Genomic DNA, 27,268 nt, shown 5'->3' on the forward strand with positions numbered 1-27,268 from the left:
ATGGACGTGGAAAGTCCATGACCAAATGTTGATATGTGACGAAGTCGAAGTGAGAATGTGTTGAATTGTGTTGTTTGTATCTAATTCCTCTAACTGTGTCCATCATTCTGATACCTAAACACAACTGTAAAAGTGCACTCAGTAAGTGCAGATCTCCACCAGGTGGCCACCCAGGCTGTTCACAACCACTATAGACAATTCTTGTAACTTCAGCATTCAGACGTTCAGACATTTGAAATGTGATTCAGTAGTGTCTGAGAAGCTAATAAAAATACTCACCTCACCTATTTTTGATGAACCTATATGGCGCATTGCATAAAACAGGCACTGTATGTGAAATATAGACTGGCTACAATATAATTACGAGGGTGAATGTATTTTTATTACCTGAAACACAGCCACAAACCTCTGATCCATGTCATTCATAACTCTGTCTGTAGGCTACAGCACAACAAGGTAGGAAATAACAACAATAAAAACAGACAAAAAAAGAAAACATTTAAATACAGTACATAGCCTGCTGACTTACTTATGGTTGAAGCACAAATATCAAGAGCAAATAACCAAATCAACAAAATTTGCAAGTCTATAAAGTCCTACTTTGGTCATAAAAATATGACGTCATGTAGCAGACGGAAACAAAACTGGGTCACTGGCAGACTGCTGCACATCTGTGCCCGGTGAAATTGTCCTTCCCGGCTCCCTCACAGTTAAGATGACGAATAAGCTAACAAAACAAGAACTGTTTCATCTCGAATTGTGCCTAACTTTCGTGGGGGATATTGGGTAAGGAGTTTATCTGCAAATGCTGCGGCTCAAAATCAGTACAAACTTTTTCTATGGATGTCTGAGCCACGACGAAGACTAAAGTCAAAAATGTGCAGACAAAAAATTAGACTGATTGGTCCAGTAGTTTGGGAGATTACTGACTGCGGACAGATGGATGGATACACACACACACGCACACACACGCACACACACACACACACACACACACACAAATGCCCCAAACGCATGATACCAAATGTTGAGGATGACTAATTTTCACTCCTGCCACCTATAAAGATGTAAAAATTGTAGGAATTTGTCGTAAACACCAATCTTGTCAAGTTTTTTTTTGTGATATTATGCTGAAGTAGAACTCACAGTGTGCTCACAATGTTTAGCTGACAAATCTGCTACATTTTAGGGCTGCAACTAACAATTATTTTCATTGTCGACTAATCTGTCGATTATTTCTGTGATTAGTCGACGAATCATTTTATCGAAAAATGTGTTAAAATGTTAAAAAATGTCAATCTGTTTCTCCCAAACCCCAAAATTATGTCATCTAATGTCTTGTTTCGTACTCACGGCAAAGGGTTTTAGTTCACCGTCATGGGAGAGTGTGTAAAGCTGCCTAAATTTGAACGTAAGAAGCTGCAGTAAGAGTATTTTGGGGTACTTTAATAGTACTTTTCTATGAAAAATGACTCAAATCGATTAGTCGACTACTTAAATAGTCACCGATTATTTTAATAATTGATTAGTCATCGATTAGTCGACTAATCGTTGCAGCCCTACTACATTTAAATACATCCCATGATACAATACCAGGTAAGGGTGGTTTTCAGTAAATATGTAATAATGGCTGGAGGAGTCAGGGCTTGATTCGTGCAAAGCAGTGAAGACAGAGTGGGATAGTCTGCAGAAGAGTCATGAAGCCTCACTTTGGTTTAATCTTATTTTGTTTATGTTTATTGTCAATTTGCTGACACTGACATTAAGAAATAGGCTCCACTCATTAAGCCTCTCACATTTCAGAAAATGATTTAGAAAAAACATTTAGTACTAGTAACAGGGCAGCTCTCCTACCCACAACCACTATCACAAACAGAGCTGGATACAAAGGGTTGATACTGAGGTTGCTGCTGGGTCGTCCCTCTTCAAAGCCTTTTTGTCTGCAGGAGTGAGAACGAGGTGGAGAGGCGTAACATCACCAAGGCAGCAGAGAAAAGCAGATTTGAGTAAAGACAGGAAGCTTATGCAGGAAGCTGAGGTGTGTGACACCTGAGTGTATATTTCATGCCAACATGAAAGGACAGCTTTTTTTCATCGGTGTCTGACACCGGATGTCATTGACCAAGCACCAGAGTTCAACGACTTTGGAGTGAGACAGGGTTGGCAGAAATGGAATATGTGTTTTTTCTTCAGTTTATAATCACCTAAAAATAAAAATCATTGTGTTTTTGTTATTTTAGAATGAGCCGTTTATATTCACAGAGGGAGTGGGTCTTCTTCTGCGGAGATCGCCATGTTGCACCTCCACAGTAACTCAGAATAGACAAACCAAACACTGGCTCTAGACAGGGCTATTTGTGTTTTTGCATTTTTGCATCACCCACCATGGTTAGAAACCCGTCTGTGATGAGAGCAACAGAGACACACTCATTTTTTAAAATGCAAAACTGCTTTATTCAGTGTTTTTACTGATTTAAATCACTGAGCCTGTTTGCTTTGGAGAGGAAGTGACCTCTGTGGTTAATTCAACTCTCCAAATTCAAAAAAAAAAAAGTTTCAGCTGGTTGCAATCTGCAGTCCTCACTGCTATAGATGCTACTAAATCCCCCTTAATCGTACATACTGGAGCTTTCAAACATTGAACTTGAAGGAATACAATTTAAAAAAAGTTTGGTTTAAGGATGAAATGCAAAAAGAGGAGGGAATGCAAATAAGCCATGTTTCAGTTGCTATTCAGTTGCAATACATGCATCACATCGGAGTACATATTGTACAATTAAAACTCTACAGAAGCACCCTTAAATTTGTGTCATATTGAGTGGGCACACTGAATTCGGTAGTGTGACAAGTGAGTAAATGTCGTTCTCTCTCTGTAGGTAGGAGCTGTACGGCTCAATTTCCTCTGGCTCCTGCACAACAGTGCTCAGTGGTTCTGATCGTCCTCTGTCAAGTAAGCAAACAAATAAAAACTTATATTAGTGTTCTATGCAAAAGAACAAGTTTTCACTATTAATCAGTGAAGAACATGTTATTCTTTACTTAAAATATTTTCAATCCCTATCTGTACTATATATATGCACACAGGGCAGTGAAAAATAATTTGCTCTCTTCCTATGAAAGCAAAAAGGAGACATAAGTACTTTCATTTAAATGGCTGCTCAATACTTAACGTTGAGATTTAAACATCAGTGAACTCATAAATATTTGATAAATTATGTATATGAATTTGTTTGTTTTTAATTTATCTCTTACCTTTCTTGATTTACAATTTCAAAAGCTGATTTTTTTTTTCAATGTTCACAAATTCAGATCCCAAAATTCAAATTTCAGAATTTAAAAAAACAGATTCAGGATGCTCAAATTTAATTAAGATTCAGATCCAAAAATTCACACAATCTTATGCTCTAAAAATGAGACAGCTTAGCAACCATTTTGCTATTTCACTGCAACAAAAAACAACAACAACACATACAACCATTGCAACAGGCTTTACTTTTCTGAAAAGCTGCAGTGAAATCAGACATTTGAAATCCTATTGCGACGGATTAAGTATCCAGCGTTCATTATAATTAAAATAATTATGTCTCTAATTTGCCTCCACACCTTCCGGTTTTCCTCTATTTTTTCACAGGGCCATGCAGCGTTAAGATAACCCTTTTCCCTTCAATAAATAGTCATTTAAAAACTGTATTTTGTGTTCACTCGGGTTGTCATGTATTTAAGTGTGTTTGACAATCTGAAACAATTAACTGTGACAAATTTACAAAAATAAAAGAAGGCAGGGGGGAAATACTTCCTCACAAAGTCTCTTACCTGTGTTTATATTTTCTGCAGATAAATCCCATTATAACTCCAGTTATAATGACGAACACAGATACTGGAACACCAATAATTACAGCATGATGGAGAGGTATTTGTGTAGGGCTGCTGATGTCTTCGTCTTCTTAAAAATTGTAAAGAAAAAAATCCTTGTCAGAAAAGCAGCACATACAGTAAGATACTCTCTGTTGTCCACAATATTATGTAATTAAACGATTGTATTTACCCCTGAAGTCAAGCACACACTGGAAAACACCCAGAGAAATGCAGAAAGTTTGAACATAAAAAAGAAAACCAATTAAACATTTACCTTCCACAGTGATATTCATACGGAGAGTATCTGTTCCACCAGTATGTGAACACTGGCAGGTGTAGTTCCCACTATCTGCTGGTGTTAAACTGGTCACATGAAGAAACACAGTCTGATTCTTTTCCAGAAGAGTGAATCTGGAGTCACATTCGTGCACAAAGTCTGCTGTATGTCGATACAGCAGACGACACTCCTCTCCGCTCCTTTCTGTTCTGACCCAACACACTATAAGAATGATGACATGCTCTGTTGCATTGGTGCAAATTGGAGTCGCATCTGGTTCTCTCCCGATGGTTTTCACAAGTTGCTGCCCTGTCTCTGTAGTCAATTCATTAATGAAATATAATCCATGAGTTGGCACATGCTGTATTTATGCATTTGTAAAATTAAAATTAAATTGTTCCTGTACAGTACCTTTCCTGTCGACAGAAACAGTGAGCTGCAGGAGCAGAACAAACCAAAGTTTCCATTGACCCATGCTGGTCAACACATCTAAGCAACAGTGCAACAGCTGCTGGCAGCGTACAGTATCATGTACTGTAGGAAGGAGCACACACAAACACTTTTGCACCATTCTCTGACGACCTAAACCTCAAACTCAGTTCTCGCAGAGGTACAAGCTGGTGTGAGGTCCTCTAGAACGGAAGTGTAAGACATGAACACCTCTGCTTTCATACTAGGACCCTCGAAGATGAAACACTAGAGCTGTGTTTGAGCAAAAGTAACGTTGATGAAAATAAGTTGTACAGCATGCAGAGCCCAATCAGAGGCCTTTACTGTGATACACAATGTCCATAAAATGAGGAAATTAGAAGAGTATTATATTCATGACAAGGAAGTAAAAGTAGAACAGCTTTCTTACCATGTGTGCTACTCCTCTCTTACCAACCCACAACAAATGACTTGTGAGCGCTCATGTCACAAGAATAGACGGTCGCGTGACTACAACGTTGGTCGAGCGATGGTTAAAAAAGCTGTGCATTAACAGTATAAAGTTAGGTTTAATCACCTTGAGCAACACACTTTGGACGACCTGACACATTATACTTGCTGGATTTTCAGGCACTTCTGTATGATAAAGGGTCGAGTTGGTTATATTGAAGCATTCAGAAAAGTCACACACTGCTCAGCAGGTGCAAAATCACAAGTTCACACTACAAAACTATATATCTGACGAGAACATGAGAACATTTCTGGTAAGTGACAAAAACACACCTCACTTCATGCAAGTGGATTAACTTTGCTCAGATGGAGACTGTTAAGTACTACAGGCTTTTGGGATATTTACTCTTCAATCAGCATACAGTGGTAGTGATTGAACTTTATTTTGAAATGCCATTAATTAATTATTCATAATCAACATTATACAAATCACCGTCCAAAATCCTAAAACTTCTTCTTCTTCATAATTGTGAGAATCAGAAAGGCCTCAACTCAAAACGTGTTAAAAAAAAAGGATAGTCCCACAAGAGGAGTTGTATTTTACAAACTTTATTGTATTTCTTGAGTTATCAACCTCCACAATACTTTTACACAGAACATTTATGTACAAAGTAGCCATACCCTGCAACAGCTTTAAAAAATTGGAGGTGTTGATGCTAATTATTATTGGTCAAAGCTGATGTAATAATAAGCTAGTATTTTAAAGAATATAACTGTCAGCCTTTGGTTATGAATCAGATGCAGTGAAGTGCAAACACATCACAGTCCAAATGCTGTTATCGTGTTATGTTGATTTTTAGTCTTAAATATCGTCATATATTTTGCAAATTGGATCAGTCTCTCCTCCATCTACTTCCTGGTTATCCAGGCAGAAAGTATTGTTGGCTGAGTTTGAGACACTTTGGTAGACCTCACTCCCTGGCTGCTGAAGGCTTGTGTAGGGGTCATCTGGGTCATCTCGATCCTATACAAAAATAAAATATAAGTCACAATGCATCATGTTGTTAAACTAAATCGTGTTAAACAATGGAAGAGACACTGTCACTCCTTCTGAGTCACTACATTAACTGAAACCTCATCTTTGCAATAAGTGGTTAAAGGCAATGAATCTGAGAGTTAAAAAAAATATTTTAAAGGTACATAATATAAGAATACATTACTCACCAAAGAGCCAGGAGTTTCCGATAATCCAGATGTGGCTGATCTTGAACAGCATCTTTATTTAAAAAAAAAAAAAAAAAAAAAGTGTTAGTGAAACACCAAATACAAACACACACACACACACACACAGAAAAGGGGACTCAATGCTTGTCGCCTGGAAATCTTCTTGATATTACTGTCTTCTCTCACCCATGATGAATTATTTTGCAGATAAATACGAAGAAAACTCCAGTTACAATGATGACTGTAGTTATATCGATCAGAACACTTGGAATCTGCATGTGCGTAGAACGGCTGGTGTCTTCGTCCTCTACACAATGTAAAGAAAAAAATGTCAGAAAATGACAATGATATTTGTTCTATTTGTAAAGAATTCATATTAGAAGTGCCATTGCCATTAGAAGTTCTTCATATTGTTCACGATGCAGTGAAAAAAATACTATCTCAAACTAAGCCAGTGCTAAGGTTGTACTAAGTAGGAGAGAAATGCAGAAAATTTGAAACAAAAAACCAAGAAAATAAATCAAACCTTTTCCTTCCACGGTGATATTCATACAGAGAGTATCTGTTCCACCAGTATGTGAACACTGGCAGGTGTAGTTCCCACTATCTTCTGGTGTTAAACTGGTCACATGGAGAAACACAGTCTGATTCTTTTCCAGAAGAGTGAATCTGGAGTCACATTCATGCACAGAGTCCTCTCCATGTCGATACAGCAGACGACACTCCTCTCCGCTTCTTTCTGTTCTGATCCAACACACTATAAGAATGATGACATGCTCTGTTGCATTGGTGCAAATTGGAGTCACATCTGGTTCTCTCCCGATGGTTTTCACAAGTTGCTGCCCCTTCTCTGCAATCAATTCATGAATGAAATACAACAAATGAGTTGGCACATGCTGTATTTATGCATTTGTAAAATAAAACTTAAAGTAGTTCCTGTACAGTACCTTTGCTGTCGACAGAAACAGTGAGCTGCAGGAGCAAAACAAACCAAAGTTTCCACTGACCCATGCTGGTCAACACTCTAAGCAACAGCAAGAGTTTGCAGTCTACAACATCATCGGAGGAGCACACACAAACACTTTTGCACCATTCTCTGGTGACCATAAACCTCAAACTCAGTTCTCACAGAGGTACGAGCTGGTGTGGGGTCCTCTAAAACGGAAGTGTAAGACATGAACGCCTCCGCTTTCATGTTAGGATGCTCGAACGTGTGAACGAATATGGACTGGGTGCATTTGTCTGCGGATAGAGTGTTTTAATACTTTCACAGTATTTATATCACACCTACACTTCCTTAATGATAAAAAAAACAAAGCCTAGCATTATGGCTTTGCAGTTGGTTGCCTCAAGCCGAACCAGTCAAGTTGCAGTTACAGTTTACATCCATGTCTATGAAAACACGGACGTTTCACACACATATTCAGCACAGAAGAGTATGTGTCAGTATGTGACCAAATGATTCCCCTTCTCTTCCTGAGATATGATGTTGAATAACAGCCAGAAAGTGTTATTGCAGAACATTATGATGTCACAGTGAAGCTGACCTTTGACCTTTTGTATTTTTATTTTATTTATTTACCTTTATTTGTTATAGAGGGACAATGTACATGAATAAACATTTTAAAAATCAAATGTAAATGCACCCAATTATAGCCAAAAGGCTAATTTCCATCGGCAGTGCCCCCCTGCCAGAAGGAACACGGCTAAGTGACCTGGTAATAAAAGCAACAAATTACAGTAAAAAGAAATACATGTTATAGGTACAATTGGCAACAAGGTACAATATTTGGAAAAACAGCATCATTACAAATAAATATAATATTACTCTCTTATGCTTTTTATATATCATCCCTTTATTACTTTATCATTTTAGACATTTGAGTGAGATTTTTTAAATTATAATTAGTTTATGAATTATTGAGTTGTGGCCAAAAACATATTTTATGAGGTCATGGTGAACTTGACCTTCGACCGCCAAATTTGTAAGAATTCATTCTTGAGTCTAAGTGGACGTTTGTTCCAAAGTTGAGTAAACCCTCTCAGAGCCTTCTTGAGATATTGCATTCATGAGAATGAGATAGACGCAAGTTCACAGTGACCTTGACCTTTGACCACCAGATTCTAATCAGTGTATTGTTGAGTCCAAGTGGACGCTTTTGCCAAATTTGAAGAAATTTCCTCAAGGCATTCTTGAGACGGACTGACAACCTGAAAACATAATACCTCCACCCAAGGCTATCGCTGGAATGGAGGCATAAAATAAAAAAATTAAAAAAGCAAAAGAAATATTAAAATACATGAGCTTTAATGCTGCAGCTGGTAAATGCGGAGCTAATTGTATGTTATCTTATTTTATCCTATAATAACACATCATATTTTATAGTATTAATCTAAACATCCAAATAAATGTAGTGGAGTAAAAAGTACAATATTTGCCTCTGAAATGTAGTGGAGAAGTATGAAGTAGCAGAAAATGGAAATACTCAATGAAAGTTAATATTTGAGTAAATGTACTTAGTTGGATCCACACACATTTAAGGGTTTTAAAATTATTATATATTATATATATATTATATCAGCCAACATTAGGGAGGCGTGACCGTCCTGTGCCACCTGCTGTCCGTCAGATCAGCTGATAAAGACACGTCTCAACCACCACCAAGTGACACTTCTGAGGAAGGTGGAAGTTTCCACTGAAATATGTCAAGGTATGTAACATCCTAACATGTCTGAGATAAAAGAACTGAAGTTATTATCAGAAACTAAAGACATAATGAACACCATTGAACTATTATGTTATGAATGTTTGAGATGCAACATAAGTAGCTCTGAATTTTCAGTGATTCATAATTTATAACCATGTTACTGTACATGTATATAATGGTAATACGACCCAAACTCTTCTCTCTGTGAGGTGTAGCTGCACATGACTAATAATGTGCTGTACAGAAGGAATTATGTGATACAGCAACACTGTATAGTATTTTTGTGACTTCTCCAACAGTTTGATTATAAAAACATCTTATCTTGACTTTGGGTTTACATGTTTTCATAGATTTCCTGTTCCAAATGCAAAGTCACTATTTTGCTGCTGGCGGAAGTCCTCTTCTTGTCATGTTGATGGTGCACTGGGGACATAGTCTCGTAGAGGCCGCTTCCTGACTGCTCAAGGCTTGTGTAGGGATCATCTCGCTCATCTTTGTCCTAAAACAACATATCAGAATTTATAATAAGGCACCCTAAAAAACAGTCTTAAGTTATAAATGTTAGTAAGTCATTATTAAGGGCCTTCTGTTTCTTAAGCTGTTAACTACAGTTGGTTATAATGTTGTGAAAGATCTATTAGAAAGTGGTACTTGAAGGGAAAGTTTGGATTTTTTGAAGTTGGGCTGTATGAGGTACTTAACCATCGCCTGTGTACAGTGTATTACCTAGAGCAGTGGCTCTCAAATGGTGTGCCGCCGGATTTTGTGATAACCACACATTATTACTGCAACATTCATTTAATTAAATTAAATTCAGAAAACCTTCAGAAAGCCATAAGTTGGACAATGAATCGCCGTATTGTATGGAGCAAGTTATAACAAAGCACGAGCGAAGATGATCTACCGCCAAAGGGAAAAAGACAGTATCACAAAAGCTACCTGTCATATTTTTTCTTATCTTTATTGTCTATGTTGTGATAAGAGTGATAACACATGTTACAGAAGCTGTTGTGCACAGACCTAGAGTAGAGCAGGTCAGCCTAGTTTGGAGAAGCAGATAGGAGTACTGCCACAGAAGCTAAGCAGTGTACTACTGTGGATGGGGGCAACAGGGATATGTATTTTAGCTCCCTAAAAAAATAATCTATCAGCCTAAGTGTAAGTGTATGCTATATTAAGAATAATTGAACAGCTTTACCTTGCCGTCAGACTGCCCTTTCCAACGGGGAACTGAAGCTGTTACATCGCTGTCCTCAAAGCCACCAGACTCCATTGACAAAAACAGTAATTTTGCCTCTCTGAACACAGGAGCTGCTGGTTTACCACTGCATTGATTGGTAAGTTTGGTTGTGTTATTGTGTGACTTTGGTGAATACGAACTAACCCTTTAAAACACCAAAGTCACAAAATACACTAACTAACTAACTAACTAACTAACTAACTAACAGAGGCAACGGTAGAAAAGCAGCTCTGGTCTCCTGTGAGATAAAATTACTGTTTTTGTCAATGGAATCTGGCTTTGAAGAGAGCTTAGATAAGTTTCACTTTCAATTCAGTTACCTGTCATAAATCACTGTCTGACGGCAAGGTAAAGCAGTGAAAATATTCTGAATATAATGTTCACTTAAACTGATATTATTTTTTTTAGGCGGCTAAAGTCTGTTTTGCTGCTGCCCCTGTCCAAAGCAGTATATTGCTTAGCTTCCATGGTGATACTCCTGTCTGCCTCTCCAAACTGGGGGCATGCTGACTGACATGTACTATATATAATACACTGACTATGGATAAGTACCTCATACAACCCCACTTCTATCCCTTTAAAATCCTAACATATCATGTTACATTAGTTGAAATAAATGAGGCTGAAAAAAGGTCGAGACTTTGCACCTAACAAGGAAACCACAGTCTTTCGAAACCTGTGACTCACCTGACCTGGCACTCACACCACTAACCCTCAACACCTACATCTACAGTATGCCTCCTTTCCTGAACATGACACCCATTAAATAGCAGAAAACTACCTAATCATAACCACAGTTTGTGTCTCTCAGCAGTGGACTCAGGCCGTTTAAGGGCGCAGGTCAAATAAAAATAAAAAGGGCACCAGCTGCATGCCGTGGGGCACCAACATGTAGAAAGTTTTCTAGCATGTAGGGCAGCCTATGGCATTGCATGTTTTCTCAAGCATTACCATTAGCAAGCCTGATAAACGCTGGTGGAAAAATAATGTTCAGAGGCAGTAAAGACAAAACATGCATAACTGTGCTGTACTCAGAGCTTAAAAAATAAACTATAATAATGTACAGTACAGGCCAAAAGTTTGGACACACCTTCTCATTCAATGCGTTTTCTTTATTTTCATGACTATTTACATTGTAGATTCTCACTGAAGGCATCAAAACTATGAATGAACACATGTGGAGTTATGTACTTAACAGAAAAAGGTGAAATAACTGAAAACATGTTTTATATTCTAGTTTCTTCAAAATAGCCACCCTTTGCTCTGATTACTGCTTTGCACACTCTTGGCATTCTCTCGATAAGCTTCAAGAGGTAGTCACCTGAAATGGTTTCCACTTCACAGGTGTGCCTTATCAGGGTTAATTAGTGGAATTTCTTGCTTTATCAATGGGGTTGGGACCATCAGTTGTGTTGTGCAGAAGTCAGGTTAATACACAGCCGACAGCCCTATTGGACAACTGTTAAAATTCATATTATGGCAAGAACCAATCAGCTAACTAAAGAAAAACGAGTGGCCATCATTACTTTAAGAAATGAAGGTCAGTCAGTCCGGAAAATTGCAAAAACTTTAAATGTGTCCCCAAGTGGAGTCGCAAAAACCATCAAGCGCTACAACGAAACTGGCACACATGAGGACCGACCCAGGAAAGGAAGGCCAAGAGTCACCTCTGCTTCTGAGGATAAGTTCATCCGAGTCACCAGCCTCAGAAATCGCAAGTTAACAGCAGCTCAGATCAGAGACTGACTGACCTTCATTTCTTAAAGTAATGCAATATGAACACCTTATATCACGTGTGAAAATTGTCGTCACACCACTGAATTGAGGTGGTTTATAATGGTGTGACAGCCAAAAAACAAAGCAAAATTTGTGGCCATTTAAGAGGAGTGAGAAGTCAGCAGTCAACTATGAATAACCACAAGAGGTCGTTGAACATACAGCCATACATGTGCACACAAAATATTAAGCTGATTGTTCCAGTAGTTTGTGAGAGTATCTGCAGGAAGACACACACACACACACACACACACACACACACACACACACACACACTAGCTACTTACTAAGTTAATAGTTGAAAAACAAAAGAATACATTGCTCACCACAGAGACGGGGGTTTCACAGACGGATGATCCTGACCGTGAATTGTATCTGAAAATAAGAAGTGACTTATTATGTTTTCCTACAAATATTACCACTGCTATGAAACTGCTGAGTATCCTAAATTACAGTGCAAAACACCAACTACCTACTGCACATTTAAAGTATTCACCTGCAATAACACTTTCTGAGAGTGAGCCCGAGGACGACTCCAGTGACGGTGATTAATCCAGCAGCACAACAAATCACAGCGGTATAAATTGTTATAGAAGTGCTGCCCTCTTCTTCTCCTAAAAAAAACCCCCAAGAAAACACTAGATCATTTCAGATTACATTATATTTAGCAATAAATAGTTATAATAAATATATATATACAGTCAGGTCCATAATTATTTGGACAATGATACAGTTGTCGTCATTTTGGCTGTGTACACCACCACAATGGGTTTTTAATGAAACAATGAATACCTGCTTAAAGTGCAGACTCTCAGCTTTCATTTAAGACTTTTTTCAAAAATGTAGTATGAACCGTGAAGGAATTACAACCATTTCTTCACACAGTCCCCCCAACTTTAAGGGCTCATAAGTATTTGGACAAATTAACATAATCATCAATTAAACAGTCAGTTTTAATACTTGGTTGCAAATCCTTTGCAGTCAATGACTGCCTGAAGTGTTGGACACATAGACATCACCAGATGCTGGGTTTCTTCCCTGGTGATGCTCTGCCAGCCCTTTACTGCAGCCGTCTGCACTTCCTGCTTGTGTTTTGGGTGTTTTGCCCTCAGTTTTGGCTTCAGCAAGAGAAACGCATGCTCAATTGGATTCAGATCAGATGATATGACTTGACCATCACAGAACATTCCTTTTCTTTGTCTTAAAAATGTCTTTGGTTGCTTTTGCAGTATGCTTCAGGTCAATGTCCATCTGCACTGTGAAGCATCGTCCAGTGAGTTTTGAAGCATTTGGTTGAATCTGAGCAGATAATGTAGGCCCAAACACTTCAGCTTTCATCCTGCTGCTCTTGTCAGCAAGAGAAGACTTCACTAGAATAAATACAGAGGGTTTATCACAAGATGTAAACCACTGGTTAGCCTTGAAAATGGAAGGCCATATTAGAGTTTGTCAAAAACCATCTAAAAAGCCTGTACAGTTGTGGAACAGCATACTATGGACAGATAAAACAAAGATCAACTACCAGAATGATGGGAAGACAAGAGAAGGAAGAAGGGAAGGAACTGCTCATGATCCAAAGCACACACCTCATCAGTGAAGCATGGTGGAGGTACTGTTATGTCATGGCCATGTATGGCTGCCAGTGGAACTGGTTCCCTTGTATTTATTGATGATGTGACTGCTGACAAGAGCAGCAGGATGAAAGCTGAAGTGTTTGGGGCTACATTATCTGCTCAGATTCAACCAAATGCTTCAAAACTCATTGGACGATGCTTCACAGTGCAGATGGACATTGACCTGAAGCATACTGCAAAAGCGACCAAAGACATTTTTAAGACAAAGAAAAGGAATGTTCTGTAATGGCCAAGTCATATCATCTGACCTGAATCCAATTGAGCATGCGTTTCTCTTGCTGAAGCCAAAACTGAGGGCAAAACACCCAAAACACAAGCAGGAAGTGCAGACGGCTACAGTAAAGGGCTGGTAGAGCTTCATCAGGGAAGAAGCCCAGCATCTGGTGATGTCTATGTGTCCAACACTTCAGGCAGTCATTGACTGTAAAGGATTTGCAACCAAGTATTAAAACTGACTGTTTAATTGATGATTATGTTAATTTGTCCAAATACTTATGAGCCCTTAAAGTCGGGGGACTGTGTGAAGAAATGGTTGTAATTCCTACACGGTTCATACTACATTTTTGAAAAAAGCCTTAAATGAAAGCTGAGAGTCTGCACTTTAAGCAGGTATTCATTGTTTCATTTAAAACCCATTGTGGTGGTGTACAGAGCCAAAATGATGACAACTGTATCATTGTCCAAATAATTATGGACCTGACTGTATGTTAAAATCTCATCTGACACCTGACATATATGATCAACGGTCATACCAAAATAGACATTAGTACTGATGCTAAGGTCTGACTTATTCTAAGCAGAGGCATCATGAAATGAATCATAACTGTTGTGAGAGAGCTGCAAGGTGTCAAATGCAATTTACCTTCCACAGTGACACTGAGGTGAATTTTATCTGTTCCGTGAGCATGTGAACACTCACAGGTGTAGTCACCACTATCCACTGGTGTTAAATTGGTCAGGTGAAGAAACACAGTGTGATTCTCTTCTGTAAGTGTGAACCTGGAGTCACATTCATGCACAAAGTCCCCTCCAAATCGATACAGCAGACGACACTCCTCTCCCCTGCTCATCTCTGTGCTGATCCTACACACTATGAGTGTGATGGTGCTCAGTGTTGCATTGCTGCATAGCAGGGTGACATCTGGTTCTCTCCTAATGGTTTTCACAACCGTTTCTGCAATCATAGGGAGTGAGAGACTGCACCTGAATGAGAAAGACAATTAGGACAGATTAATAAAACTCTCTTGTACTTTACCTTCGGAGTCAAAACACAAACACAGTGGCAGGAACAGAAGAAACTGCAGTTTCCATTCAGTCATAATGGCAAAGTGGTCTGAATAACAGTTCTGCTGTCAGTGTACAGTCAACTATTCTGAGAGGAGGAGGCTAACATTTAGAAAGGAACTGAGGTGACTTAAGATAAAAGGAAGTGCAACAAAACTGCTCCTACTTTCTAGTTTAGACTGTCTGGGGGAGTTTTGAACACTGGTTTCTATGAAAAGCAAGAATTTCTGGTAAAGCATCATTCAAAAGGAAAATATAAATATATGTGTGCACATAAAACCAGTAGCATTATAGAGCATGTATGGGAGGGGAAACTTACCCAGTCTGAGGTCTTTGATTCTTCAAAACTAGATGTCAAGTCCAGGCAATTCAACGACTTAAAAGAACTTGTTTTAAGATGTCAAATGACTTAAAATTGGTTTGAATGAAGACTTGACACTGGTCAAAATTACATATATGACATGTGATGAGGCTAGACAGTTATTTTAAGGAAGTTAATAGTCTGATAGATACACTAAATTAGATCGACTTTATCATCCCTGAGAGGTAAATTTGTTGCATGGTGACTTTGGCACATCATCGGTATCAACAGAAAAACGCCTTCAATTAAATATTGGCCTCAGCCCGAAATTAACATTATTACCGATATGATAGGTTGATAAGACAACATTCTAATTATGTGACTTTCATTAGTTGAGATAAGCCGAGTTTGGTTGTGGTTATTGTGGGATTGTCTCAGAGAGAGCATCATCCAAGCCTAAAAATGAATATGGCATGTTCTACATGTAACCTAAGTTGGAGACATTTTCTTACTCTGCCCAGTGTATCTGCATTTTTTGAACGAATTATATGTTATGCCTGCATCTGTCAGTGGGCCAACAGGATGTCGGAGTATTGTTCCGCTACTTAAATGGCACATTATTCAGAGAGTGAGATGCACCTACATAGGTGGGCTCACAACGTGCATGGATTCTGCTTATTACACACACAGGGATCCACAGATTGGTTGCAGGTGGGTAAAATAATACATTTTCGATGAGGAAAATATTTATTACATTCTCTAAAATATGAAGATAGCAGAGATCAGAGCAGAGCTGCAGAGCTGCTGTTCAGCTCCCCATGAACAGTGAGGTGTGCGAATTTATGCACGAGGAGCATTGATTGATAATTTTAGAAGCTAAAAGTATAAATGTATTTCCTCTGTCAAGTTTATAACCACAGTTTTTAGTTTGGCTGCTTAAAACATCACACAATATTTGCTGCAGTGACATCACTGCTCTAACCGCATTACTCTCAGCAAGAAACCACTCACCTCTCCAATTTGCCAAATAGTGATGGCACGTAGATAGCAGTGCGCCAGCTGCAGGCTTGCAGTACCTGCCTTTTCAAGGTACATACACAGGATTCATCAAGGGACAAAATACAACCCCTTACCCCCCAAGCTAATGTCTTCCATACCTCTGGTGTGTAAATGCATTCATGTACACCCAGAGGTACCCACATCAAACATCCAAGTAACATGACAAATTCAAGACATGTAAACTTCCAGGAGTCAAGAATTTATGTTGCAGGCCACATTTTGAAATATGAGAAACAAACTTTGAATACAAGCATATTCACAGGCAAAGATGTAATGCAAATGGCTGCACAGACCCAAAAATTTTGACTAAAACTCCCTCAGCTGCACGAGTTCCATTTGATGTGCCTTCAACTGCGCTGTTTGGGGATGGCTGAGCCAGGCAGAGTGAAGGATAGGTCTGAAGCTCTTTCCATCCACACTGCCAGCAAGAAAATTGCTGCTACAATTTTGGAAATCTGCTCCCAGCATTTGATATGTGACTGAAGGAAAAAGGAAATCATTTATATTTGGAGAAATGTAAACTCTGGAAACTGGTTGTTAGCCTGACTGGAAAATTAAAGTGAATGACTAGGTTAACTAATGGTTGTTTGTCTCTATGTGTCAGCCCTGCGATAGTCTGGCGGCCTGTCCAGGGTGTACCCTGCCTCTCGCCCAATGTCAGCTGGGATAGGCTCCAGCCCCCCACGACCCTCAAGAGGATGAAGCGGTTAGAAGATGAATGAATGAATGAATGAATGCATGACTAGGTTAACTGTGTCAATGTGTCATGTCTTTTGCTGTTGTTTTTTCCTGTGCATTTGCTGTTGGAGTGTTTATTTCACTGTATTTCTACACTGATCTTCAAAATTAATGTTTAACATTAAAGAAAAATCCATTTTAAATCAACATTGTGAGCACCAGTGTTTTAGTTTTTAGCTGTGGTCCAGTGAAAATGGCCGGTTGAATAGTGGATGAACAGAGTGAAGCCCCACAAAGCTATCAGGCCCATCACCAGGACACTAAAAACCTTCTGGGTCCAAAGGCAGTGATCCAACTTCCGCTCCAGTCGACTGCTGCTGGCCACCACCTGCAGGAGCTGAGGGCAGCAGACGAGACGTAGATTTCAATATACAGTCACGTCTTTTCAGAAGTGTGTTCAAAACAGTGGAAAATTCACATTGTCCTTGTGGTGTGTGGTGATGGTATTGCACAAAGTCCCCCTGAAGATGTTAGTATTTTGTTTGACATGGCTTTCCCACATAAAAAATCTAAATCTAAATCTGGCCTCTAAGTCTGTTCCCCCTGTCAATATGTGTTTTTCCTGTTGGACAGCGATTGGTTTTCGTATTAGTGACGTACCTAATCTAGCTTGCCTGGCATACCTTTGATTCTCAGATTTAAGGAAAGTGCACAGACATCGCCCCTTTCAGTAGAGAAATTTGAATACGCCTCTCTAGTGAAAACTTTGCACAGATACAAGACAGCATAGTCAGGATCAGTCATTTTAGGGCAGCAGTTCCTAACTGGTCCAGCCACGGGGTCCAGATGTTTCCTCAGCCAGATCTGGCCCATGAGCCGAAAGCTAAGCAACATCTGCTGTACATTATATATCCAAAACAATAAAGCTGTTACAGTGGCACACAACCAACCGCAGCATGAATCCTTTGATGGTCGCTGATGGTCGCTGGTGTGTTGTGGTTGCTGGTCGTCAGTCTGAGGACGGGCTTTACATCCTGCAGGATGTGACACATCAGTCTGAAAAGGAAAAATAAAGATTAATTTATTTCTTCATAAAATTTTAAATAATATTTAACATTCTGCTGTGTTAAACAGCTATCATCAGTCTGACCTTTGCATTTGGGGGATCTCCTCAAAGAACTGGGCCAGGTCCTGGTTGCCATCAGGGTAACCAAGCTCCACTTCAGCAGTCATGATTGGCTTTAACTGACACTGCACAAATTAAATATGAGTATTAAATATTAAAAAAAAAATCATCAAATCAACAAATTCAAGCTGAATGTTGTTGTGGTGCAGACCTACCTTCACACAGCAACACCGTGATCTCCACAGAGGTTACGGCTGCACAGCCGCTGCTTCCGGGCTTTGTCTTGTTACACTCTGAAAGCTGATGTTCTCACATGACACCACATGGAGTACTGTCTGCTGAGACAACAAACACAGGTGCAGGTCAAAGTACTGCACTGTGTAGAATAATTTAATCAAGTCATACTCCACCCATTAGCCCCAGTGTTCTTATGAAGAGTAACAGCCCCTTAACCTATGCTTTTGTCTGTGCAGTGATACGGTTGGTGGGTGTAGTCTGGTCGAAATAAAATAGTTCTGAAACTGCTCACGACAAGGTCTGTGGATTATCTTGAGTAACTGGGTCATGATTTCTGGAGAGAGACATTGCTGTTGAGTTTTCCAAATGTATTTTTATGGCCCTTTGACCATCACAAGCGGAGTGCCATCTAGTTCCATTATATTAGAGAGAAGGTAGACATCTCTATGGCTGATATCTCCAACACTCAGCACCTCACACCAAAACAATCTAGACCAATAAAAAGCACTACAGGTAAGAGGAAAAATATGTATTTTTGATTTTTGGACGAACTGTCCCTTTAATTTCATACTTCAATACACTTGTCTTCAAAACTTTTTACTCCAAGTGAATTTAAAAAGTGCACTTTTTGCACCATATACAAATACATTGTCACTGAAACACTGAAAACTTTTAGTAAACATTTGTTATAATGTCTTTTTTCCTCAGCTGGACTGGACACAGACAAAGTTGAAGCAGCTGAGACAAACTGAAACTAAATCAGAGACAGACATTTAAATAGAATCAGGTTTACGGGATATGGAACCAGGTACACGATATCAAAGACGCAGACCAACAGTGAGTTTTTCTCACGACAGGAGATAATGACAGTTTCCGGACTGAGGTTAAAAAGCTGCAAAACCTTAAAGTGACTGGAGAATGAAACTAGGTTAGGAGTTCCTGCACTGCAGTCATGAGACAAGTGTGAAAACGATGTGTGTGACGCAGTCGAATCCATCACTGACGGTCATAGTTTTACTTTTGTTCCATTGATATTTATAAATTAGGTCGACAACTGTGGCTCAGATAAATAAATGGTGCTCAGTCGGCTGCTCGGACAACAAAGGGAAGGAAGAGAAGTACATAACAGAAACCACAGTGTCAATAACAGCTCTTACTTATGTCTCTGGTCTGGGTGTTGTGGGTTTTACTCTGTGCTGCTCACTCTTGCTCATAATATTGGTGGTAACAGTGTGAAATAATAATGGCTTATTTTCCTTGAGCCTTACTACAAGAAAGTATAGACTGAATCAAATATAATATGTAACAGAACAAACTTGTTCTTGCTACACGCTATTGTAGGGAATGAAAACTGTGGTTTGCACTGACATTTTACCACCTTACAAACATAGCTACACTACAACCATACAACCAAAAAACTGATTCATGCCTTTATTCCAAGTTGCCCTGACTTCTATAAAGCACTTTTTACTGGCCTCAAAAAGGGAAAAAAAAAACCACACAGAGACTTCAGCTCATTAAAAACTCTGCAGCTCGGCTATTAACCAAGAGGACAGAGCACATTACTCCAGTTTTAGTTGCTCTGCACCGACTCCCTGTTACATATAGAATTGATTTTAAGGTCCTCCTCCTCATATCCAAAGCCCTGAATGGACTCGGACACGGGTCATCACCTAGATTTGTCCAAGGGCTGGAATTTTTCAAAGCAGACACAGTCAGAGCTGGACTTTTTACAACGGGGGAACACACTGGGTGTTATAGGTGTTATGTGTCTCTTTTGGGTCATTTTGACTCTCTATGTGGTTGCTTTGTGCCTCTGCAGCTGCTTTGTGTGTCTTGGTGACCATTTTGTATTAGTTTTGTGTTTCTTTGGGATCATTTTGAGGCTCTTCCTGATTGGGGTCAAGGAGGTTAGAAAGAGAAGAGGTATGACACATGCGCAGTAAAGTCTGGTCTGCATATTCTAGACAGAAAATAAAGATATGGGTAAGAGTTACAATTTCTGAAAAATCCCCTAATAAAAGACCATACAGAAATGGACACCATCCATCGGAGCAAACCAAAAAGTTCTGTCAGGCAGAGCGCACCCAAGGAGGCTAAACAGAGTGCACCCATAAAACACCTGAGCGGACACCCTCCTGTTATTTGTTATTTGTTGTGTTGTACTTGATTTTATGATTCATTTTTTTTTGCTGATTCTGAGCTATGACACACTCTATATACTCTATACTCTATTTTTATCTTGAGTTTTGTCTTTCTTTTTATTTAAATGTCCTTTATATCAAATTGCCTTTTTGGCCTCTGTTATATCCATCTGGTCTATTTCTATGTTGTGAGGCAATCAGTGCATATGCTTTTCCTTTTGAAAAGCACTTGTATTTCTTGTATGAAAGGTGCTATAAAAATAAGCAATATCATCATTATTGTTAATGTATGAGGCCTACCAGCAGAGGGAGTAGTAGACACATACTTGCACCATATGACCTGTAATCTCTTCATGTACTGATGCTCCTGGTATCAATACATGCATCACTCATCATTGTGACATTTTTAACTACAATGGGCATTTTAAAAGATTTAAAATATTTAAATACAATATATATAGTGTTTTGTTATGAGTATTTGTGCAGGAAAATTGGGGGAATTGTGATATAAAAATAGATTAATATTGTTTAAATATTGCGCAGCAGCACTATCATTAACAAAATATAAAAAGTTAAATATAGTAGTAGTAATAATAATAATAATAATAATAATAATAATAATAATGATAACAATAATAATAAAACGTACCTCTCGTGATCCATGGTATGTCATACACCTTTAGTTCAGCTGTAAATGAAAGGAGAGAGTGCAGTCATATATGTCACTGTATGCCTAGACAATCATGAAATGCATGGAGAAATACAGGATGCTTCATCCACAGTGTACTGTGTAAGTTTATTTAGTGATGTATTCATGGACGACTACCTACACAGTAACCCAGGGTTGTATTCAAGGAAGGAATACTTCTGGAAACCCATGTTCTGGAGAGAGCAGAGAAAATACTTATTCCATTGTGTGAACTCATCCATTCAAACATCAGAGGAGGAAATGTGTTTTGAAAAGGCACATCTGTCTTTTTGCATTTCCTCTGAAAGCTTTGAAGCCTCAAGCCAAAGCATGACCCAGATATACAGTCAAACTTGTCTCACAGCACTCAGACGCTCTGCCGAACTATTCCGCTCTCTACACCGCCCCTTCCTGAAACATCACAATGTCCTTGCTCACATACTGTTATATTTAATTCAAAGACCAAAAGCGAGCACACAACTATCACATGGTTCTGCGGATATTTTGCAACACAAATCAACACTTCTTGGAATTTTGACAAGATGCAAAACAATAAAAATTGCAAATTGCTTTTTAAAATCCTAAACTCGAGCGTGTACTGTCACGCCGAAATACAGAACTAAATGAACACATTTCAGACTAACTTAAAATAAACATGAACTTGCATGTTTATTCCATGAATAAAAAAGACATGCTGACTCACCTTCATGGCTATAAGGAGACTGAACTTCACCTATGACCCTCATGTCATGTGATGCACGTCAATGTCCACACCCTGAGCAGCTTCAACCTAAAACAGACAAAAAATACAGACTCAGTTTGCCTTGTTTTTGTTTAGTGTGTGACTCTTTGTATTCATTTTGTGTCTCTCTTTGGTTGTTTTGTCCCTTTTTGTAGATATTTTGTGCCTCTTTGATGTAATTTTGAGTCTTTTTTGGTTGTTCTGTGTCTCTTCTCTGCCATTTTTGTCTCTCAGATAATTTCATGTATTTTTTGGTCATTTTGTGTCTCTTTGTAGTTTTTTTTTAAATATAATTTTGTTTCTTTCTGGATGTTTTACATCTTTTTGTCTTTCTTTTAGGTAATTTTTTTGTTTTTTTGCTTTGTCTTTCTTTGAGGTAATATTGTGGGCTTTTTTGGTCATTTTCTGTCTCTTTGGGGTATTTTGTGTCTTTTTTGGTTGTTCCGTGTCTTTTTGTAGTCACACTGTGTCTCTCGGATGTAACTTTTGAGTCATTTTTGGTTGTTTTGTGTCTCCTCACGGTCATTTTGTGTCTCTTTCAGATAATTTTATATCTTTTTTGGTCATTTTGTGTCTCTTTGTAGTCATTCTATGTTTGTTTGATTTTTCAAAATATAAATTTGCATCTTTGTGGATGTTTAGTGTCTCTTTGTGGTCATTTTGTAGCTATATTTGTAGCTAGCAGCTAGATAGATGGATGCACTTTTTTATCGCCAATTAGGAAATGCTTTCTTTACAGCAGCAGTTTACAATTAAAAGCAGTAAAAAAAATATACAAACCACATACAGAGAAAAACATATCACTGGAGAAAAAAACCTCAACATACTCAGTCTTTTTCTTTGAAGCCATTTTGCGATTTTCTTTTAGGTTTTTTTTTAATTTATTTTTTATTTATCTTTGAGGTACATTTGTGTCATTTTTTGGTTCTGTGTGTCTCTGAAGTTATTTTGTGTTTCTTTCCAGTTCCTTTGCATCTCTGTGTGGTCTTTCTGTGTCTCTTCCTGGTCCATACATGTTAATTTGAGGGACATTTTGCAGGTGAAGGCCAGGGGGGTCCCTGACACTTTGGGCCCCTGGGCCTGTACCTTGTGGGCCTGTTCAGTAATCCATTCATGCATACGGCTGACAAAAGCAGGGCCTTTCAATATCAGGCATCCAGGGCTTTTTAAAGATGTCAAACAAGGACATTTTTGGAATAAATCTGGGTAAAATGGGCAAAATGTAAGATATCAAAGTCTTTTTACATCATATTTAACGAACACACTAAAAAGTGATCAACTTGTCCATTAAAAGAAACACAGAACATGAAGTCAAGATTATAAACTACAACTCTCTTTTATTTCAACCTCAAAATAACGCTGGTTTAGTTCTTCCAAGCTATTTCATAAATATCAGCTCACAGATGCTCTGCCCAGATTATCTTGCACATGCGCACAGTGTCCACCAGGTGGCGCCAGGTGGCCAGAATTTATTTTGCTGTGGCTCAAAGGCTGCTGGGAAATTTATCTTTCAGGAAGCACCATGAGCTGCTAAACAAGTTGACTACACGCCGGTAAATGTTTGCTAATGAGAAGAATTCCGCCTGTAAATATACTTTAAATGTTGCATGTATTAACTGTGTGTTTAGTAGCGCGGTGTTCAGCGTCCATTTTTGTTTTCAAGATGTCAGCTCGTGCCTCCCGAACCGGTGAAGTTAGCTTAACTGTTGTATTTAAGAGCTGCATGATAACTCACCAAAAGTAGATATTGTTTAGCAGACTCGTCATTTGTTATTTGTTTATAGTAGTTGCTGTTTGTCTTTCAGGAGTAGCAGGTTGACGGGACTAACGGGGCGAACTGAGTTAGCACTGAACTGCAAGCATCTTCAATCATGGTAAGGAAGCCGAGAAGGTGAAATATTGACGTTTTTAAACCTGCATATTCCTCATTAAATGTGTGCTGGGCTTCATGTTGGAGTAACCAGGGGTGGATGGAGTACCTAAAAGCTACACTTGAGTAAAAGTACAAATATCTTAGGATAATATGACATTTCCAAACAGTTTATATCTTGTATTTTTTAATATTTTGACTGAGCCATAGTTGACCAAAGTACCGTACAATAAAAGTAAAATAACATAACATGGTAACAGCAAAACGTAAGAGAAATAACATAACAAAGCCAAAAACATGCACAAATAAGCAAGTAAAAAATAAAATGGCACAGAATGGTAAGATGTAAAAATATAATATGAAAGATAAAAGAGAAACCTTAGCACTTTTAGTTAATTTTGAGTCACTCTTGTAGTTACCTGAGTTCTGTTCTTACTCTTTTAGGCACTAGTTTTTGTTTTTGCTCCGTAAACAGTTTATATCCTGTACATTTTTAATATTTTGACTTAATACTCTAGTGTTTTAAAAAAAGTGGGCTCAGTGTGTGACCCTGACCTGGGGAACCCACTGGTTGTTACTGGTTTGTGAACATAAATTGTTGTCACTGTATTTTGTGTTACCGTAACTGAAGCATTCTCTGGCACAAAAATTTCCTTCAGGATAAACAAAGTTTTATTGAAGTGAATTGAATTAAAGTCAGCTGGTCGAATATTACTCGAGCAAAAGTCTTAAAGTATCTGATATTTACTGGACTTAAGTATCAAAAGTAATTTTATAGAAATGTACTCAAGTATTGAAAGTAAAAGTACAAGCAAGAACTGTGAATAAAAAAGCAAGCGGACAGAATTTTTACAATTATGAAGTTTATTTCTTCTTGAGATATACCCATACAGTACACCACCTTAAAAATGGAGCGCACATCACACTTAGAGAAAACCACTGATAGTAACGCAGCCCTGTCATAATCCTCAATGAATGCAACATAAGAGCAGCAGATCCACATTTACTAAGACCTTTAAGAATCTTTCGTCCACACAAAAATTTAGGTAAGATAAGATGAAAGAGACTTTATTAATCCCACTCAGAGGAAATTCACAGAGGGACATATTAATTATGTTAATTTATTATGCTGATCTGTTCTGTACGACATCTATTGCACGTCTGTCCGTCCTGGAAGAGGGATCCCTCCTCAGTTGCTCTTCCTGAGGTTTCTACCGTTTTTTTTCCCCGTTAAAGGGGTTTTTTTGGGGAGTCTTTCCTTATCCGCTGCAAGGGTCATAAGGACAGAGGGATGTCGTATGCTGTAAAGCCCTGTGAGGCAAATTGAGATTTGTGATATTGGGCTATATAAGTAAAATTGATTGATTGATTGATTGACATATGTCCTTGTCCCAAAATTTTTTGGAACGTGTTGTAGGAATCTAACCCAGAGTCACTTTATATGCACAAAAATCAATAAAGTTTATCAATTTGAACATTAAATATCTTGCCTCTGTACTGCATTGAACTAATCCAACAGCAAACTTAATTATTTTTGGTCTTTTAAGTACAACTTCACTGCATGTTGTGCCCAGTGCATCCTTTGAATTACTATAAAACTGTCAGATTTTTGATGAAAAGACTGAATAATATGAAACTAAGGATCAAAACATGTTCTGATCTTTCTCATTTCCAGGAGGACATAACCACTGAGATGTCCTGGTTCTCCAGCCCCGTGTACAGCCGCTACTGGCAGCACTACCAGCAGGCCATGGCCTGGCACCAGAGACACAGGCGAGCCTACAGAAAGGCCTTGGAGGCCGCCTACGGCCATGCCTACAGCCAGGAGCAGTGTCCCGGCAGCCACCAGCAGCGCTACGCAGACTGGAACGCAGGAGAGGGCGACAGCGAAGATGGAGAGGACGGGGACGAGGAGAGCAGCTCGGACAGCGAGATCGAGTGTGACGTAAGCAACATGGAGATCAGCGAGGAGCTTCGGCAGTACTTCGCCCAGACGGAGAAACACAGGGAGGAGCTGAGTACGTTTATTTGATGAGTAGAGTCTCCAAAGTTCTCCCATGTCCATCACTTGTTGGGGATGCACACTTGTAATCAAATATGATAAGTTTAATTTAAATAATAAGGTGAGACTGTCTGCTATGTGTCTAAAAATAATCTTCTCCCTGCAGAGAAGCAGCAGCAGATGGAGGCTGAGCAGCAGGACAGCTACGTGCCGGCCGACCAGGACCTGCGAGGTGTCTCCTGGCGAAGCAGCGTGGCTCCTCCCTCGGAGCGCCCCGGCGAGAGACGGGGGGCTGAGATGAAGAAGCTGTATGGCAAAGACGCTGCCAAGATCCTGGCCATGGAGGCGGCGATGCAGCTAAATTTCGACAGAAACTGTGACCTCAAACAGCCCAAGTACTGGCCCGTCATCCCACTGAAACTGTGATGGCTGCGGGCTGTAAACTGTTTGATTTGGAGGAAATCCCTGCTCTGATCTCTCGGTGAGACAGCAGCTTTGTCGTGTAATGGGTTGTGTCTGTCGACGCTGCTGATGTAGAACTAATGGCATGGGTTAGCTGAGGGTTACAAGTTATTTTAAGCACAAAAAGTCACAGAAATTAGCCTCTGCTTAGCCAGACGCGAATGTCACTGACCTGTCAGCTGCTGCTCTAAATGAAAACTTATGATTTTGATGCTTCACATAATGTTGGAGTTTTTTGTGGCTTTACACTTGTGCATAAATTATTTTTAACTCAGGATGATGCACTACGTAATATCCAAGAGATGCACGGTTTGTGTGTTGTCCTCCGATGATTTCAGGACAAAAACAGAAACAAGAATACAAACTGGAGTCAGCCGCAGTTCACATACAGTAAAACAGCTCCTGTAGGTGATGTAAATATATTCAAACAACATGTGCCTGCGTGTTTCCTCCTAATCTGTTTCTGTTTACCCTCTAGCTTGGTGATGTTACATGCTGCAGTAGCTCCTCTTATGCCTGTCAACTCAGTTTAACCACAAAAACATTTTCAGGCCCCTTTTTTTTCCCTCTGTTCAAAATTTCGAAGCGTTCCCGCATGGCTGCTTCTGATATTCCACTCTTCAACATACACGGAGAGTGATTTGTTGTTGTTGCTTCTAAACTGTGCCTCTCTGATTCTGATTTCATCGGCTTCAAAGCCATTCGTGTGGTTCCTCAGGAGGGACGTTGAGTATTCTCTTTTATCTTGTGCTTGCACCACCCAGCCCCCTTTTTTTTAGACTAAAGGATGTGTGTTTTAATATAAATTCTGTTTATAATAAAGTGTTTTCTGTTTGTATAAAACCTGATTTGCCATTGGTGATTTCTTTATATAGCTCTCTGTGTGGTGGGCGTGAGGATCTTGATTACCAATACAGCAATGTGTTATGTCCAAGAAACCAGTTTGAGATGATTTGAGCTTTGTGACATGGTGTATTAACCTGCTGGAAGTAGCCATCAGAAGATGGATACACTGTGGTCATAAAGGGATGGACACGGTCAGCAACAATACTCAGGTAGGCTGTGGTGTTTAAACCATGCTC

The 27,268-nt window shown here is 39.1% G+C and overlaps 3 protein-coding genes and 1 long non-coding RNA gene across 8 annotated transcripts; 1 reads left to right on the forward strand and 3 right to left on the reverse strand.

The window, feature by feature from the left end:
- Nucleotides 1–1,573: 1,573 nt before the first annotated feature.
- On the reverse strand, nt 1,574–4,814 carry LOC144461918 (uncharacterized). Its single transcript, XR_013490500.1, has 4 exons — nt 4,544–4,814; nt 4,130–4,447; nt 3,814–3,943; nt 1,574–2,943 (listed from the first exon to the last, which is right to left on the reverse strand). It is a non-coding gene; the product is annotated as an uncharacterized LOC144461918 (long non-coding RNA).
- A 732-nt stretch (nt 4,815–5,546) lies between these two features.
- On the reverse strand, nt 5,547–15,878 carry LOC117255173 (uncharacterized). Of its 2 annotated transcripts, XM_078165660.1 has the most exons (9): nt 14,849–15,878; nt 14,456–14,767; nt 12,456–12,573; nt 12,286–12,334; nt 7,183–9,442; nt 6,762–7,085; nt 6,422–6,542; nt 6,236–6,287; nt 5,547–6,035 (listed from the first exon to the last, which is right to left on the reverse strand). In XM_078165660.1, the coding sequence occupies exons 1-5, from the start codon at nt 14,910–14,912 to the stop codon at nt 9,278–9,280; spliced, it is 708 nt and encodes a 235-aa protein (XP_078021786.1). In that variant the 5' UTR covers nt 14,913–15,878; the 3' UTR covers nt 5,547–6,035; nt 6,236–6,287; nt 6,422–6,542; nt 6,762–7,085; nt 7,183–9,277. The 2 variants fall into 2 exon arrangements, with proteins under 2 accessions (XP_078021786.1, XP_078021785.1); XM_078165659.1 differs by having other exon boundaries at nt 14,456–15,873.
- Nucleotides 15,879–16,119: 241 nt separating this feature from the next.
- LOC117254939 (uncharacterized) lies at nt 16,120–23,716 on the reverse strand. Its single transcript, XM_078165825.1, has 8 exons — nt 23,588–23,716; nt 21,814–21,900; nt 21,253–21,304; nt 21,072–21,110; nt 18,257–18,376; nt 18,066–18,166; nt 17,866–17,971; nt 16,120–17,312 (listed from the first exon to the last, which is right to left on the reverse strand). The coding sequence occupies exons 6-8, from the start codon at nt 18,146–18,148 to the stop codon at nt 17,142–17,144; spliced, it is 360 nt and encodes a 119-aa protein (XP_078021951.1). The 5' UTR covers nt 18,149–18,166; nt 18,257–18,376; nt 21,072–21,110; nt 21,253–21,304; nt 21,814–21,900; nt 23,588–23,716; the 3' UTR covers nt 16,120–17,141.
- On the forward strand, nt 23,282–27,029 carry gemin8 (gem (nuclear organelle) associated protein 8). Of its 4 annotated transcripts, none has more exons than XM_033623402.1 (4): nt 23,282–23,405; nt 23,658–23,726; nt 25,398–25,740; nt 25,891–27,029. In XM_033623402.1, exons 2-4 carry the CDS (start codon nt 23,724–23,726, stop codon nt 26,148–26,150), a joined length of 606 nt encoding a protein of 201 aa, XP_033479293.1. In that variant the 5' UTR covers nt 23,282–23,405; nt 23,658–23,723; the 3' UTR covers nt 26,151–27,029. The 4 variants fall into 4 exon arrangements, with proteins under 4 accessions (XP_033479293.1, XP_078021950.1, XP_033479294.1 ...); XM_078165824.1 differs by having other exon boundaries at nt 23,344–23,405; nt 23,664–23,726; XM_033623403.1 differs by having other exon boundaries at nt 23,348–23,437.
- Nucleotides 27,030–27,268: the final 239 nt, after the last annotated feature.

The sequence above is a fragment of the Epinephelus lanceolatus genome, chromosome 24, assembly GCF_041903045.1.
Source record: "Epinephelus lanceolatus isolate andai-2023 chromosome 24, ASM4190304v1, whole genome shotgun sequence".
Classification (NCBI taxonomy): domain Eukaryota; kingdom Metazoa; phylum Chordata; class Actinopteri; order Perciformes; family Serranidae; genus Epinephelus; species Epinephelus lanceolatus.

What these genes read in the sequence shown, in the direction of transcription:
- LOC117255173 (XM_078165659.1), bottom strand. Translation starts at nt 7,342, where the DNA reads ATGGTCACCAGAGAATGGTGCAAAAGTGTTTGTGTGTGCTCCTCCGAT. An exon ending in TATCACCGTGGAAGGAAAAG is followed by an intron (nt 6,543 to 6,761) that starts GTTTGATTTATT and finishes TACATTGTGTAG; the next exon opens with AGGACGAAGACACCAGCCGT. An exon ending in TGCAAAATAATTCATCATGG is followed by an intron (nt 6,288 to 6,421) that starts GTGAGAGAAGAC and finishes TTTTAAATAAAG; the next exon opens with ATGCTGTTCAAGATCAGCCA.
- gemin8 (XM_033623402.1), top strand. An exon ending in GAAACACAGGGAGGAGCTGA is followed by an intron (nt 25,741 to 25,890) that starts GTACGTTTATTT and finishes TTCTCCCTGCAG; the next exon opens with AGAAGCAGCAGCAGATGGAG.
- LOC117254939 (XM_078165825.1), bottom strand. Translation starts at nt 18,148, where the DNA reads ATGACTGCTGAAGTGGAGCTTGGTTACCCTGATGGCAACCAGGACCTG. An exon ending in GAGATCCCCCAAATGCAAAG is followed by an intron (nt 17,972 to 18,065) that starts GTCAGACTGATG and finishes TTTCCTTTTCAG; the next exon opens with ACTGATGTGTCACATCCTGC. An exon ending in ATCAAAGGATTCATGCTGCG is followed by an intron (nt 17,313 to 17,865) that starts GTTGGTTGTGTG and finishes TGCTGCCCTCAG; the next exon opens with CTCCTGCAGGTGGTGGCCAG.